Source organism: Sphaeramia orbicularis, chromosome 13 (genome assembly GCF_902148855.1).
Source record: "Sphaeramia orbicularis chromosome 13, fSphaOr1.1, whole genome shotgun sequence".
NCBI classification, from domain to species: domain Eukaryota; kingdom Metazoa; phylum Chordata; class Actinopteri; order Kurtiformes; family Apogonidae; genus Sphaeramia; species Sphaeramia orbicularis.
In genome coordinates, this window is record NC_043969.1 from 23,212,290 (window position 1) to 23,227,167 (window position 14,878).

The window sequence follows — 14,878 nt, forward strand, 5'->3', positions numbered from 1 at the left end:
CTGCAGTGATGCGTATATGTGGTGTCCCAAAAAATTTTACATAATTTCATCACTTAATTTAAATTTTTTTTGCTAAGAAAACTGTAATAATTTTTATTGTTCTGCTTTCAGGACTAGACATGCCATTTACTGCAACGGAAAAGGCGTTCTGTGTATTGAAGTACGCCCAAACTCAGTCAAATGTGAATGTGCAACGTGAATTTGTTAGAAAATGTCATAAATTAAATAATCAATTCATAAATTTTTCACTTGAAATTTGTAGAATAAAACATTTAATGTCCAAAATAAATCCTAATAAGTATAATTTCTCCTGACCATGTAGTCACTCCGATACGGACATCTTAAATGATGTCAGTTTTTTTGGGACACCCTGTATTTATAACCTGTTTAACTCTAACTGATGTGAGAAGCTGCTCATTTCTTAACCATCAGTTTAATAGTGAGCTTAAAGATTAGACTGTTTCAATGGAAGAAGGTCATGTGATCTGAGGAGTCCAGAGTGATGGGTGCATTAGGGTGAGAAGAGAGATAGATGAAGTGATTACCCATCATGCCTCGTGCCTACAGTACAAGCCTGTGGGGGCAGTGTTATGATCTGGGGTTGATTCAGTTGGTCAGGTCTAGGATCAGCAATATTGTTTAAAAATGATGGGAATAAATAGTTGTGACACTGTAGATCACAGGTGTCAAATATGTGGCCCGGGGGCCAAATCCAGCCCCCCAAAGGGTCCGGTCTGGCCCACGGGATGAATTTGTGAAATGCAAAAATTACACTGAAGATATTAACAATCAATGGTGTCAAAATCATTTTAATTCAGGTTCCACATACAGACACATACAGTCCAGTTAGATTTCAAGTGGGTCAGAACCAGTCAAATATTATCATTATAACCTATAAATTATGACAACCCCAAATTTTCTCGTTGTTTTTTAGGTGTAAAAAAGTAAAATTACATGAAAATGTTTACATTGCCAAACTATACTTTTACAAAAAATGTGAATAACCTGGACAAAAGGAACAAACGGAAATGACTTAAGAAAAGTAAGTGCAATTTTACCAATATTCTACCTGTTATTAAATGTTTTGTGCAATTTTAATGCACATGCGTGAATGATAAACTGATAAATCGAGGCAGAATATTGTTAAAATTGCACTTGTTTTTCTTAAGACAATTCAAGTTCTTCACGTTATTCAGATTTTTAAGGAAACTTTGTAGATGTAAACCTGATCATAATATAATTTAACTTTTTTCACTGTTACTATTTTACTGGTTCAGCCCACTTGAGATCTAACTGGGGCGAATGCGGCCCCTGAACTAAAATGAGTTTGACACCTCTGCTGTAGATTATTGAAACAATGTCACAGTGAATAATCAAAGCTAAAGCTGGTTTAAAGAAAGAGCAGGTGGGACTGTTTTGGCCAGGCCGTTAAAACCATGATAAAACCTGGTACGAATATATGATCTAATTTTCTACTGAACAATTTTTCTTTTTCATTTATTATGAATTATTTGTTAATCAGACAAATACCCAAATCAAGTGGTAACATTTGTTATATAGAGCACCTCAAATGCACATAGAACATTGAATATTGTTCAAAACTCTTAGACCACCTTTAGGTTTGTTGTATGAGCAAAGTTATAATGACTGCACATTTCTCAGTGCCTGCATCAAGATATAACCAGAATACAGAGGAGATCTGTAACCTACATTAACCCTTTCATGCACAGTGGTCACAACAGTGGACAGTTATTCTACAGCTGTTCTTTGTATATTCATGGATTTTATTGTTTTAGTTCCATATCAGCCAACACAGTGGATCATCCCATACACTGACATTCATACCATTACTGTAACTTTACTGTTCTTGATAAACCACATCTGCACTTACATGTTTTCATGTAAATCAGTTGCTTGTTATTATTATTAGACTGTATTTAACGGAGTTTTTTTTAAACAAAAAGTTGTTTTGTTTGTGTATTATCTCCATAAGGTGAATAATAACTAGTATTAGAGTACATTAAAATGTGACATCAGAAAACATCAGATTCGCAGCACTTAAAAAAAAAAAAAAAATGTTCATAGTTTTCACAGTATATCAGTAAATACATGTTTCTTTGCTTCAAAAATTAAATGCATGGTGTCCAGCTAAGTGGACATTTTTGCAACTCCATGAAAAATAGGTTCTTAAAAAAAATGAAAGAGGAAAGAGGAATAAAAACACTTAAAAAAAAATCTTGATTAGGTTCTCATAATTCATGCATGAAAGGGTTAAGATTACAAAAAAAAAAAAAAAAAAATCTCTACCGGCTGAAAGTAATATTGTGACGTTCCTCTACACTTAACATTTCTTGAACTCTTTTGTGCATGCAATATAAATGCACTGCAGTAACATGACACATTCACACCATTTGACTGTTAACTGGAATTTTTTTGTCACTGGAATGACTTTTGCTTGGAGAAGACATTTGGTTCTGATAATTCATTATCATTAGTGTGCACACTTTTCCTGTATTTCCTTTTGTTTTATCTTAAAGAGGCTGACTGTTCCTTGTTCCTGAATCCTTAACCCATAAAGGCCCAAACATCTATCATCGACCAAAACCATCTACTGATCTAAACTGGTTCATATCTGCTGATCCACTAATCCTATCGATACATGTCAATAATTGGTGTAAAATACAGTTTGTCTTCTTTTCATGGTCATCACATATGACCCATTTGGACGTTCAGAGGCTCTGTAGTTACTGTGGAAACACCGTCATCTTCTACAATATTGATTCACCGGTAAAACCCATGGAGTTGGATCAATGACAGTGGATGGACGCAGTCAGTTGTTGATATATTTGCTGAAGAAGTCACTTTTTCTTCAGTTTTCTCTGATGTTTATATAATAACTCAACTTTACTCTGAGCTTTTATGAACTTTTACATTATCATTGAATTAAATATAAAAATATACATGATTTACACTGAAAAAACACAAAAAACAGGATATTATAATAAATGGTGATACATCACTTAAGGAAAAAAACATTTGGAAGTGCCACAAAAGCAGCACTGGGTCTTAATGGGTTAAAAGCAGCCTCATACTTTTACACTGTACTGTAGGAAGATCAGAAACAGTTACTACTCAGTTTACAGTGTCCTAGGGTTTAACCCAGTATCTGTTGATCAAATCTAGTTTATCCAAATCAGTGCACACTCTGCTTTGATAAAAATAAAATAAAAATACTGGACGAATGCACATGAAACATAGCTCCATCAGATCTTTTATTTCGCAAAACAATCACTACTTCAGTGTCCTGAACAGTTGCATGCTGTTCACCAACTTTAAAAAGCAGGATGAATAATGAGAATGTATTTAAATTACCTGCTAAATAGAATTACCTGGTCTTAAGGAGATGCTGCAGCTTTACATACTAAGTTTATTTATGAAGCACTTTGCAAAACATTTGGAAAAAGTTTTAGATGGCACCTCAGGTAAAAGCTTTTTGCGTACTTATGTTTCATTTGAAAAAAAAAAAAAAAATCCTGAAGTTTGAAGACATAATTTCCTGAATTAACTGAAGTGGCAGTAAACCTTACACTGTTTTGACAATATTAACATTGGCTACATCAGAAATGAAAACTGCATGTTTCATTGTAACAGATGATTGACAAGCACTTCACACATCTAAGTTTTTCAAGTATCTTAAGGAGACTTTAACAGTTTTCACAGAATGGATCAGCTCATCTCTTCCCTTTCTTTATTCCATCTTACTTTCAATATGAAAAGCGTCAATAATTTAGTTTTTTTTTTGTTTTAAAAGGATATCAAAGTTTAGTGGACATTTCATTGTGGCTTTACACATTCTGGTAGCAAAGCTCAAACATAAAACAAAAGCACATACGGACATAACGTAGAGGTGGTACGACAACATCCACACTTACAGTCTGGTGGTTGAACCCCATGTCGACATCCACTGATATGAGAACAGTTTTCTTGCCTTTACATTTAGTGGACGGTTTGTGTGAGGTTAGTGTGCTTTTCGTCAGTCGGCTCAGAAAAATCACGTTTGAGATGTCAGACCCCGAGCAACATCTGCAAAAATACTTTTGCCATACACAAACATACATAATTAAATATTCCTAAAAAACATATTCAACAAATTATTACACAGTATAGAAAAAACAACATAAAGCCACTCGCTCTTGCTACAAATTTTTAAAGACAATACATAAAAAAAGGCAATACTAATGACATGGGGCGGTGCTGTGAGAGAGAAGACGCAATGCCTCGTGTCTTGTCTAATCGCCTTGTAGCATGTGTAGCATGTGCTGTTTGGCTCCGTGTACAGATGGTAGGAGTCGAGAATGATTGTGAGTGAATGTGCGGCTTGTCGTCGTGTCTGGGAGTGGAGGGCCGTCGCCCAGACTAATGTGGGTATTTGTGTGTTGTGCGAGTCCAGTTCATTTGACGTGCATGTGTGTTTTCGAGGGGATGAGATGGCGTTTGGACCGCAGTTCGTCTTTCGCACTTTTTGCACAAGTGTGTTTGTTCCAGGTTTTATTTGATGAGATGGTAGGTGAGCCAGTACATGAAGATGGGCTGCGCTGCTGCTATAGACATAGTGAGGTACATCCTCAGCTGGTTTCTGGCTCCTCTCACCAGCCGCCCCTCTGCCGCTGCCTCGGATAGAAGCTTCAGACGCAGAGTTCGAATCTGAAAACAGAAAACAGTCAAGTATAGGATTTAGGGTCGCTCGATTATAGAAAAAACAATAATCACGATTATTTTAGCAATAATTGAAATCACGATTATTAAAAACGATTATTTGTTAAAGTTGTTTTTTTTTTTCTTGCCAAACAATGTAAAATATACTCTTTAAACATTAATAAAGCTTTTAAACACTAAAACAAAGTATGTTCACTTTTGTACGAAAACAAAAAAAAAATCTTTGAACGCAAATAAGTATACTGTAAATTCAAGTCTGTTTCCTTTTGTAAACAAATAGTGCACTGGAATTAAACTGCTATAGACTTGCCATAGAACTGTAGCAATAGAAAACCCCCCCCAAAAAACTCATGTAAAGTGCAAATTACAAATTCAAGTATGTTCAATGTAGTAGCGGCTCATGTAAAATGATGTCTTGAAGGCACAACACAGCGTTTATCCAGTGTATCCACCATTTGTCTGAAGCCCCAGTTGTCAGTGGTGTTAATGGAGCACATACCTTTAACCAGGTAATGGACAATGGATTCTGTTTTTCTTTTGGTGTCTCTCCGATGCTGATGAGTAGGGAATTGCAGCGTAAGAGATTCGGAGATTGAAGATTGCATTGCGGACAAAGTTGTAGATGGAGTTGGTTTTTTTGTGTTTTGGTTTTTCATAAGATAATCATAAAGGTGGCGGTGGTTCAACTTCAGATGGTTAAAAAGGTTTGTTGTGTTAGCGGTCGGTGCGGACACAACTACGAAACACTTTTTGCACGTGGTGTGTTTTTGCTCTTCGTCTTCTTCATCAAACCCAAAGTGATTCCATACAACTGAATCTGACTTGCCTTTTTTGTTTACCAAGCACTTCTGCTGTGATTCTCCTGCCATTTTTCCAGACCACTAGGTACACCTTTCCTTGTGGGTGGACCTGCCGGCTAGCTGGCAGCTGTAGCTTAGAGGGGGGCGGAGCAAGTCAATAGTAGCTTGTGTGTGCATGAATTAAAACAACTCAAAATTAATAATCGTTTTTTTCTCGATTACATAATAAACGTAATCGTTGAGTGTAATAATCGAAATCGTAATTGAATTTTGATTGATTGCACAGTCCTAATAGGATTATTAAAAGATTGAAAAGCAGAGACCCCATTCCTATCTACTTGACATGTTAAATATATGACTAAGTGGAATTTCTCCTTATTACCTCCACCAAGGAGGTTATGTTTTTGCTGGAGTTGGTTTGTCTGTTTGTCTGTGTGCAAGATAACTCAAGTTATGGACAGATTTGGATGAAAATTTTCAGGAAATGCTGATACTGGCACAAGAAACAAATGATTAGACAAATGATGGCGATGGGAGGGGGGCACTGATCTGCCTTGGCGGAGGGCTGGGTTCACGGTTTAAGGTTCACTTTATCGTCTGCCGTGGGAGAAATTTGACTTGACACAGGCAAAAACAAGCTGCATTGCAACACATAAAACAAACCACATGCTACTAAAAACACATAAAATACGTGACATGTAATAAATAAAATAATATAAAGAAAAAAGACCTAAAATACACCCATACCCCCCATACATACATCCCTTTGTACAGAACATTGGCTACCTCCTTTTGATAGCTGCAGCTAACTGCTCATTAATGAGCTTGATTGAGAGAGGAATAAAAGAATGTTTAAAACAGTTGAACCAGCACAGCGGGACTCTGTACCTTCTGCCAGAAGTCAACAGAGCATACTCTGGAAACAGGGCATGTGATGAGTCTGAAAGAATACCGTTTGCCTGCCTAAAGGTGGCCTGTATAAAAAGTCTTGCGGCATGAGTGGAGCAGGGGTACCCATGATCTTACTCGCCTTCTTCACCAGGTTATGAAACTGAGTTTTTGATTTGACTCTTCAACGAGTGTGTGGCTGAGAACTCCAGTGACAGCAGACAAAAGGATAAAACTGTGTACACTTTTAAAGAATACTGTTCAAGATGCTACTACTCACCATAAAGACAAATATAGCAGCACAGCACCACAGTAAAGACAGATAATACGCTGGCCTTCCAAACAGCAGACCGGCTACTACACCAACAATCATCCTAGAAATTCACAGAAAACACAGGATAACTTCAAAACATTTGCATGTAAAAGAATGCAAACCTACAAGAAGGTAAAAGTCAAAAAGGTCATCAAAAACTTTTAACCTTACAAAAGTAGTTATTACTGAAGACTTAGAGGTGACATGATATTGAAATTGAAAAAGCTACATACCCAACATATTTGTATCCAGAGAAAGCCAACAGGTCTATGGTGGTGAGGTCGGTGTTTACAGTCACCAAATAGAGAGACAAAAGTACAGCCAGCACCTCCATGATCAGCCACACGAACGCTGAGCTGGCCTGAACTCCCAGCAGCTCTGGGGAAAATCTGTAAGGCCAGAAAATGATGTAGTCTACATAAATTTGGATGGTATCCATTATCTTGAATGGTCACATCAGTAGCGTAGTAAACACAGGAAAAAAACTGGACAATTTGGACATATGTGGACCTGTTCTGTGTGCCGAGGGCCAGTCCAGCCACCAGTATGTACGTGATGAATCCCATGGCAGGAATGTACAGATCAGGAGCATTCACGTCAAAGCGTGGAGCCACAGGAGTGTCCTGCTGGTAACTCACCTCCCAGTTCTGCAACAGACATCAACACATACTTATACAGGCCAAACCACAAAAAAGGTAGCACATTTTCATACACATTTCAAAGCCTTTCTTAGTCTGATTTCTTCTGTTCTAATGTACACAATGTTTACCACTTGACAAGAGTCAACGACCATATTTGTCAACCACACAGGAACAGACAAAAAGCAGCACACATGACCACTCTGCTTGTGCTGAGGCTGGCTCTCCTGCTTATTGAATTTCACTACAGACAACAAAACATTAAATAAACAAACCAACTCATGGCCTATCACCCTTCACTAACAAAGGGGGTAACACACAAGACTTCTGAGTCATTTTTACAGAAGTGCCGTGAGTATAACAGAAATCTTTTGTTAGGTCTTCAGTTTAAAGTGAAATATAAATACAATATATTCAATATCTCTGGATCAAGAAGTAGAGTACCTAATATGTCTAATGAGAAAAGCTTCATGCAGAAACATAAGTTGATCTTTGACAAATATAATGAAAAAAACAAAACAAACAAAAAAAAAACCCATGCACAAACCTACCTCATGCATATAAGGGAAAATGAGGAGACCCAGCTTCTTTCCTACATATACTGTATCCACAGCAAAGTAGTATTTCAGCTTAGAGATGGGGATAAACCTGTCAATCTGAAACAAGCACAGAATCCAGTTATTTCAACTGGCCTTCTCCACATTATCTCCCCTTTAGAGCCATTTTGTATACTTTTAATTAAGCAGTGACAATGTATTTAAGATGCTGGTCAGCAGAAGTGAAAGCTTACATTCTTATCCACCATTTCCCTTCCCTGTGATGCCAATGAGCTGCCATAAGCCATGGCCAGGTTAGACATGGGGTCTGACAACAGGGAATGGCCTGGAAACCCTTCCTGATGTCCAGCCTGTTGGTTCCTGCCAACATGAGATAACAATACAACACTGTTCAGCTGAAAGACACTGACCTTATGGATAGATCAATACTCAATCAATAATAAACATATTTTGCAATGGGCCAACACACTCCTTTACTATCAGTAGTTCTTGACTTGTACACAGCGTGGGTCAACAGCTTATCAATGCTCCCACCTGTAACCTGGCTGTGACCCAGGTCCACTGGTGTCTTCAAAAAGCTGACTGGTCTCTGATGAATCCATGGTGGTGTTTCTTGCACGTATATTGGGCTCTGGAGGACATTAATGTAAAAAGGAGAAAGGTTTATAACAGTATAAGATGCTAAACAATGGTTAGATCTGAAGTGCGGAAATCATCTGTAAATTTGTGGATGCATTAGTTTGTAGGAATTAATAAAGCAAAGCAAAGCAAAAGTTACTCAAAAAGCAGAAAATCTGCACGCATTCATTACAAGAAACACATTATCCTGTTGAGCCCAGGCGTAAAGAATAGCCTACAATGATGAACTATGATCTAGAGCAGACATTTATTTCCGTCCATTTTTAGTAGTTTATTGTTAATATGTGACGTAACGCATGTAGTTGTTGACTTACATAAATACTGCACATCGTCACAAATTCTCTGCAGATTAAAAAGTTCTTTTCACAACATGTCCTGAGGGAAGGGCGATCACGGATCACAAGAGAACAATAAAATAAAAGTGCTGACTCGATTAAATGTGTGGAAACATGAATGAAATCGTCATTGAGACAAAGTTAAAGCAGGGCTGAAACCTGGATTTCCACATCTGAACTTCAATATAAACTGACAACCTTCAGCCTCCACCACAACGCAGACCTTTCAAAGGTTTACAGTTTAGTAGACGTACAGCATAAAGCACAAACACGGAACCGAAAATACCACAGCTCGGCTTAAACTCTTCATCTACATACAAACCTTACAAAAAAGCACAGAAGAGACATTTATAACAGAGAATCTCAAGCCGGTAGCCAAAAAGTCAACGTTTACGCTACTTAGCTAATTAGCTTAGCCAAATCACAAAGTAGCTGGAGTTTCATTTAGAACATGCTCAAAAGGGGCCGACGACCAAATTACTCATAATTCCAAAATACTTTAAATCTTTTTTTGTATAACTTAAATGTTGGTGGTTGTTACTTTGTATTTTTAGTGTTGGATACCTGTGACAAGTTATTTAATCACACATTGCTAAAAGGCTAACATCACTCTTCAGTTGCGTTTACGTTAGTCCAGGAAACTAGCAAACAAAAGATGAGCAAAGGCAGCGAATAAGAGTGAAAACCCATTTGATCCATTAAATCACGTACGTAACTTACGCTGTCTGAACCCACTTTGAGCTGCAGTGTAATCCATTTGGACTAACTGGAGGGTGGCAGCTGGCTGCTAACTTTACTCCAAGTGCTTTAATTTAGCACCGGAGAGCTGCAGTAGTTCATAAAACTGACACGGAAGTGAATCCCTTCTTCTGTGCACCCAAAGGGGTTTAAAAAGCACTGCCGCCCTCTAGTGTCAAACACTGGGAAATGTAACATCAATGGAAACGTTCATGTTGACTTTTTATAGTCTAAAAAGTGTGGTGAAAGTCTACTCTTAAAGTGAAAAATTATTCATCTGTTGATGTTAAAGCTTAAATACCTATTTTTTTATCCAAAAGATGTGGTAAACTATCTTTAGGTTTCAATCAAATTTTATTTATATAGAGCGAAATCATAACAAAAGATTATCTCATGAGTTTCAGTACTGTGGACAAATGAATTACTTCTGTTTCATGATGAGCAGAATGGAGGCATTTAATAATTAATAATTTTACATCGCCACAATAATACTAGCAAATTAGGCTACTGGTATTATTATTATATATTTTTGTATTATTACAATTATTATTCCCCCCTCACTCTCCCCTCTCTCTTTCTCACTTTCATTCACACCCCCCTCTTCCCCTTTTCCCTATCGCCCCTAACCAAGCTATATTGTTTAGTTGCTATTTACATTTATGATCTTTTTCATTGTAATATGACGTTGTCATTGCTATTTGTCAGTACTCTGTTGTTGTTGTTTTTGGTTTGTTTGTTTATTTGTTTGAGTTTCCCTTTGTTTATGTGTTGTTGTTTTTCTGTCCACATTGTCTTGTTAACAATCACTAATTAAAAAAAAAAAATAAATAATAATAATAATAATAAAAATAATAATTGTACACAATTATATTTTAAAAGCTGGATGACAGGGCCTATAATAGTTAGTTGCCAATTAATTTCAGAGATTTCTCTCCTAGGATCATTCAGCTACAAAATCAGGTATTTTGGGACCCAACATTCATTTTTTTAAAAAATTTGATTTAGACACCCTACAAAGTTGGTGGCATACATCACAGATTTTACTTTAATGATTCTCTGTCTCAAGTTTCCTTGGCAGTAGATTGGCTCAAGAGGAAAAATGCATTTATTTATTAATTTTTTTTTTATTTTTGTGTTTATCAGATTCAGAGGCAATGTATTTAAACAGACACACACACACTTTTAGCATTTTTAGGGTAGATGTGTTCCAGTTATAGAATAACTGGTATTAGACTCAGTAGAGTAACTGTTTTTGAAATGGTTATTCAGGTCATCAGGTTAGAAAAACGTCCACAACATTGTCCTACATCAGACATGGAAATTACATAGTGTGAATCTGTGCATGAGTTGACTTTAACAGTCAGAAAAGAGTGAAAGAGTCATGTACAGTACATCTCTTTCAACAGTTATTTGATACACATATAAACAGCAAGTGAAACCATTCACAGACTGGAACTGCCACTTTCTAGCAGAAGTGATGAGAAATGGATGATGTTTGTTGTTATGATCAGAACATCAGTCATGGTGATGAATTATTTTCAAATTTACCTTCCTGGTGAGGCACATATTCAGGGTTCAGCCCTTGTAATTGGAATAAATCATATTATTATTTCCACCACAACCTGAGCTGATGGAAATGTCATTTGTGAACAAGTGCTTCCAGTTTTAAAACAACCTAGAATAACTTTATCTTACTTTTCTGAACTTTTTGTTGAGAAAATTCTGTAATACAGTGAATCCCAAAAGTGTCTAATTTTTTAAAACACTGTTAATGTCTAGACCTTACTGTCTGCACACAAGCTGTGATCAAAATGGAGTTACAAGAGACAAATATTTAGGTTTGCATGAGAAAAGTTCCAGCAAGCATATGGACCTAGACTATACATGTTACCTCCAACAGCGTAAACAAAACAGAATTTCCACACAGACAAGTTTGTCCAGTACTGATGAGTCATTCTCATAACATAAAAATAGTCTCAGGGCCTAAAAAATAAATATAGATATGTTAAAATAATAAGAATAATATAGAATATAAGATTAAAATAGGTTCTTTTTGGTTTTTCCAGACATGTTCTACTGTTTTTCCATTATATAACGCCAGAATATAGTTTTTTTTTGAAAATGCTGAAATCTGAAACCCTCAGCCTCTATGTTAGTTTTATGTCAATTTTGGGCTGGATAGATTACACTTTTTTTTTCTTTTTTTACTTTTCATTATTCAACACTGATGAGCACTAAACTCACAAATTCTAGATTTTAGATTTTGGAGTAAAACTCCCTCAAGCTCTTTCCCTCTATTGGTGAGTGAGTGATGCTCATTAAAGAGGATGTTCAGGTGTTGAAGAGTTGAACACTGCATACACCCTGTGCTGGTTTCTGTGTTTTTAAGACATGAGTCACTGTCTTCTCTGATGAGATACAATATATTTTAGAATGTACCTTCCAGTGTCTAGTTTACTGGAAAAGATCATTAGTAAAGAGGAAGCAGAGAACGTCTTCATTACAGTCACATTAGTCCTGAATAGAATTACAATGGAATGCAACAGAAGTCGCACCCAAGCCTTCTACAAAACAGAAAGTATACGTGAAAAAGAAGTCAGCATAATAAGAGGACGGTTCAGTACTGTGTGCATTACTTCTTAAAAATCTGCTGAAGACGTAACGTTTGTTTCAGCTGTCAAATCTGCACAACCATGACTTATCAAGGTGATCAGCAACAGCAGAGACTGTGCCTTAGTCCCAGGAGCACAGGTAAGCAGTGGCTATTTCACATTTATTTCATACATTCTTTGTTTTGTGTTATTTGACTGGTTTTACATTATGATAATTTTTATTTACAGTTATTCTTTACGTACTACTGACATACCTTATCAGACATATAATATTGTTTATCTATATGTAGAAGGTATAATGGAAAAAATAAACTGCGGGGATAGTATAGAGTACATATATTTGTATCTCAGTAAACTATGCAAAACAAAACAACTACAGACAATAGATTTTTCAAAACGATGAAAAATCTTATTAATCAACATTAAAAAAATCTATATTTTATTTATTTATTTATTTATTTATTTATTTATTACGGCTGTCAAAATTAACGCACTCACGCAGATTAATCCATCATCATGACTAATCTGATTAAAAATTGTAACACAATTAACCCATCTGCAGCACAGAAGGACTCTGAATGTCTCTGGCAATGCATTTAGGGCAGTTTGTCCAAGTAGAGTTAACGTCACGCAAATGGGAAGTTGATCCAGTAGTGACAGGCAGCAGAACCAACCCATAAGGATGAAAGATACTAAACAGCACGATGGCCCTCTGGATGGAAATATGAGGATAAAAAACCCAAGATGGAACAGTTGTTTCAAGTTGATTTGTTGAAAGTGTATTCCCTTCTTTCTTGAGTCTGTTTGTTCATGCAAAATTAAATTAATATAGATTAAAAATGAATGATATTTAAATGTGATTAATCGAAATAGATAGATAGATAGATAGATAGATAGATAGATAGATAGATAGATAGATAGATAGATAGATAGATAGATAGATAGATAGATAGATAGATAGATAGATAGATAGATAGATAGATAGATAGATAGATAGATAGATAGATAGATAGATAGATAGATAGATAGATAGATAGATAGATAGATAGATAATCTTTATTATATACTATACATTGTGCTTCTTGTCATGTCATTCCCACCTTGTTGACATGTTTTTGCATCTTATTTGTCTTGTTGTTTCTTCTGGTGTTGGTGACCCTAGAAAAAACAGCTCTTCAACTCATCTTGGGTCCAACCCTAAGTTGGAGAATCACAGAAGTGAAGGCTCTTTGACACTGCTGACTGGATGAAACTGAAATTAAAAATGACTTAGACCGCAGCTTATTAAAAATCTCACATTCTTTTCAGGTTTAAACTCAGATGATGAAATCCGCATCATTCTGATTGGAAAAACAGGCAATGGGAAGAGTGCATCAGGAAACACACTCCTGCAAAGAGAAGTCTTCATATCACGGTGTACTCCACGTTCTGTCACATCAGAGTGTGAAAAAGCTAAAGGAATGGTGAATGGACGCAGAATTGCAGTGATTGACACACCTGGAATTTATGACACCAAGTACAAAGAGTATGAGGTGGTGACAGAGCTGAAGAAGTGCATCTCCCTCTCCTCCCCGGGCCTCATGCATTCCTGATTGTCATAAAGTTGGACAGATTCACAGAGGAGGAGCAGAAAACAGTGGAACTGCTGCAGAAGGTGTTTGGTGACAAAGCAGCAGATTACTCCATGGTTCTCTTCACTAACGGTGATCAGCTTCAAAACACAACCATTGAAGAATTTACAAGTCAATGTCCAAAACTTACGCACCTCATTGCCAGCTGTAACGGCCGGTATCATGTCTTCAATAACAGAGATAACAATATCAGGCAGGTGTCTCAGCTGGTTAATAAGATAGAAAGGATGGTTATTACCAATGGTGGAGGATATTATACCAATGAAATGTTTCGGGAGGCTGAGAGAGCAATCGAAGAACAAAAAGAGAAGATTCTGAAGGCCAGTGAAGAGCAAAAACGTAGGAAAGAAGAAATCCTGAGAGCGAAACTTAAAGGAGATGAGCTGGACGCCAAACTCAAGTGGCTAGATGAAGAATATGAAAGAAAAGCAAGAGAAAAGGCTGAGAAGAAAAACAAATTCATCTACCCTGGTATGATTCTAACAAGTGCAGAGGTTGGTTTGGCAATCGGGGGTGGCTGCAGGTACTGCTGGAGGTCCACTCTTCATGGGGATCGGAGCAGTGGTGGGTGGACTGGTTGGAGCAGCAGCAGGACTTATCGGACCAGCAGCAGTGGTGGCTCTCAAAAGCAAATGCACTACACAATAAAACAGAAAGGACACACACTACGGTGACTGTGGAAACGTTAAGGAAAATATTATATCGGTGTAGTCCTCGTATGTCTCACAAAGTAGAAGAAAAAAATGCACTTCCCCTCAAGACAGATGTTTTGTCTGACATGACATATTTTCTACTGAACATGTTGGCACCGAACACTGACTAACCTGTAAGTGCGGATTGGTGACATGCTAAGCTCATTTTTCAGAACATGTCAGTAGTCAATGAAAGCAGCTGCTGGAAAATATTGTAACTCCACTGAACAGCAGGTTTGGACTAAACAAACAACAGATCAACGTTCTCATGTTTTACGTCATTAACCTGTGATGAGATGAGAAAAAACAAACAGATCTT

The 14,878-nt window shown here is 36.8% G+C and overlaps 1 protein-coding gene and 1 pseudogene across 2 annotated transcripts; one reads left to right on the forward strand and one right to left on the reverse strand.

The window, feature by feature from the left end:
* Positions 1-3,510: 3,510 nt before the first annotated feature.
* On the reverse strand, positions 3,511-9,729 carry LOC115432022 (protein YIF1B-like). Of its 2 annotated transcripts, none has more exons than XM_030152786.1 (8): positions 9,607-9,729; positions 8,447-8,543; positions 8,146-8,272; positions 7,907-8,011; positions 7,228-7,364; positions 6,951-7,106; positions 6,685-6,778; positions 3,511-4,704 (listed from the first exon to the last, which is right to left on the reverse strand). In XM_030152786.1, the coding sequence occupies exons 1-8, from the start codon at positions 9,641-9,643 to the stop codon at positions 4,549-4,551; spliced, it is 909 nt and encodes a 302-aa protein (XP_030008646.1). In that variant the 5' UTR covers positions 9,644-9,729; the 3' UTR covers positions 3,511-4,548. The 2 variants fall into 2 exon arrangements, with proteins under 2 accessions (XP_030008646.1, XP_030008645.1); XM_030152785.1 differs by having other exon boundaries at positions 9,598-9,729.
* Positions 9,730-12,177: 2,448 nt separating this feature from the next.
* Positions 12,178-14,878, forward strand: part of LOC115431081 (GTPase IMAP family member 9-like) — a 15,966-nt pseudogene continuing 13,265 nt past the window's right edge.

Coding starts and splice junctions, on each gene's coding strand:
- LOC115432022 (XM_030152785.1), bottom strand. CDS start 9,643: ATGGATTACACTGCAGCTCAAAGTGGGTTCAGACAGCGTAAGTTAC. Junction 8,544..9,597: donor GTTCAGACAGCGTAAGTTAC/GTACGTGATTTA, acceptor AATGTCCTCCAG/AGCCCAATATACGTGCAAGA. Junction 4,705..6,684: donor CTGCTATATTTGTCTTTATG/GTGAGTAGTAGC, acceptor TTCTGTTTTCAG/ATTCGAACTCTGCGTCTGAA.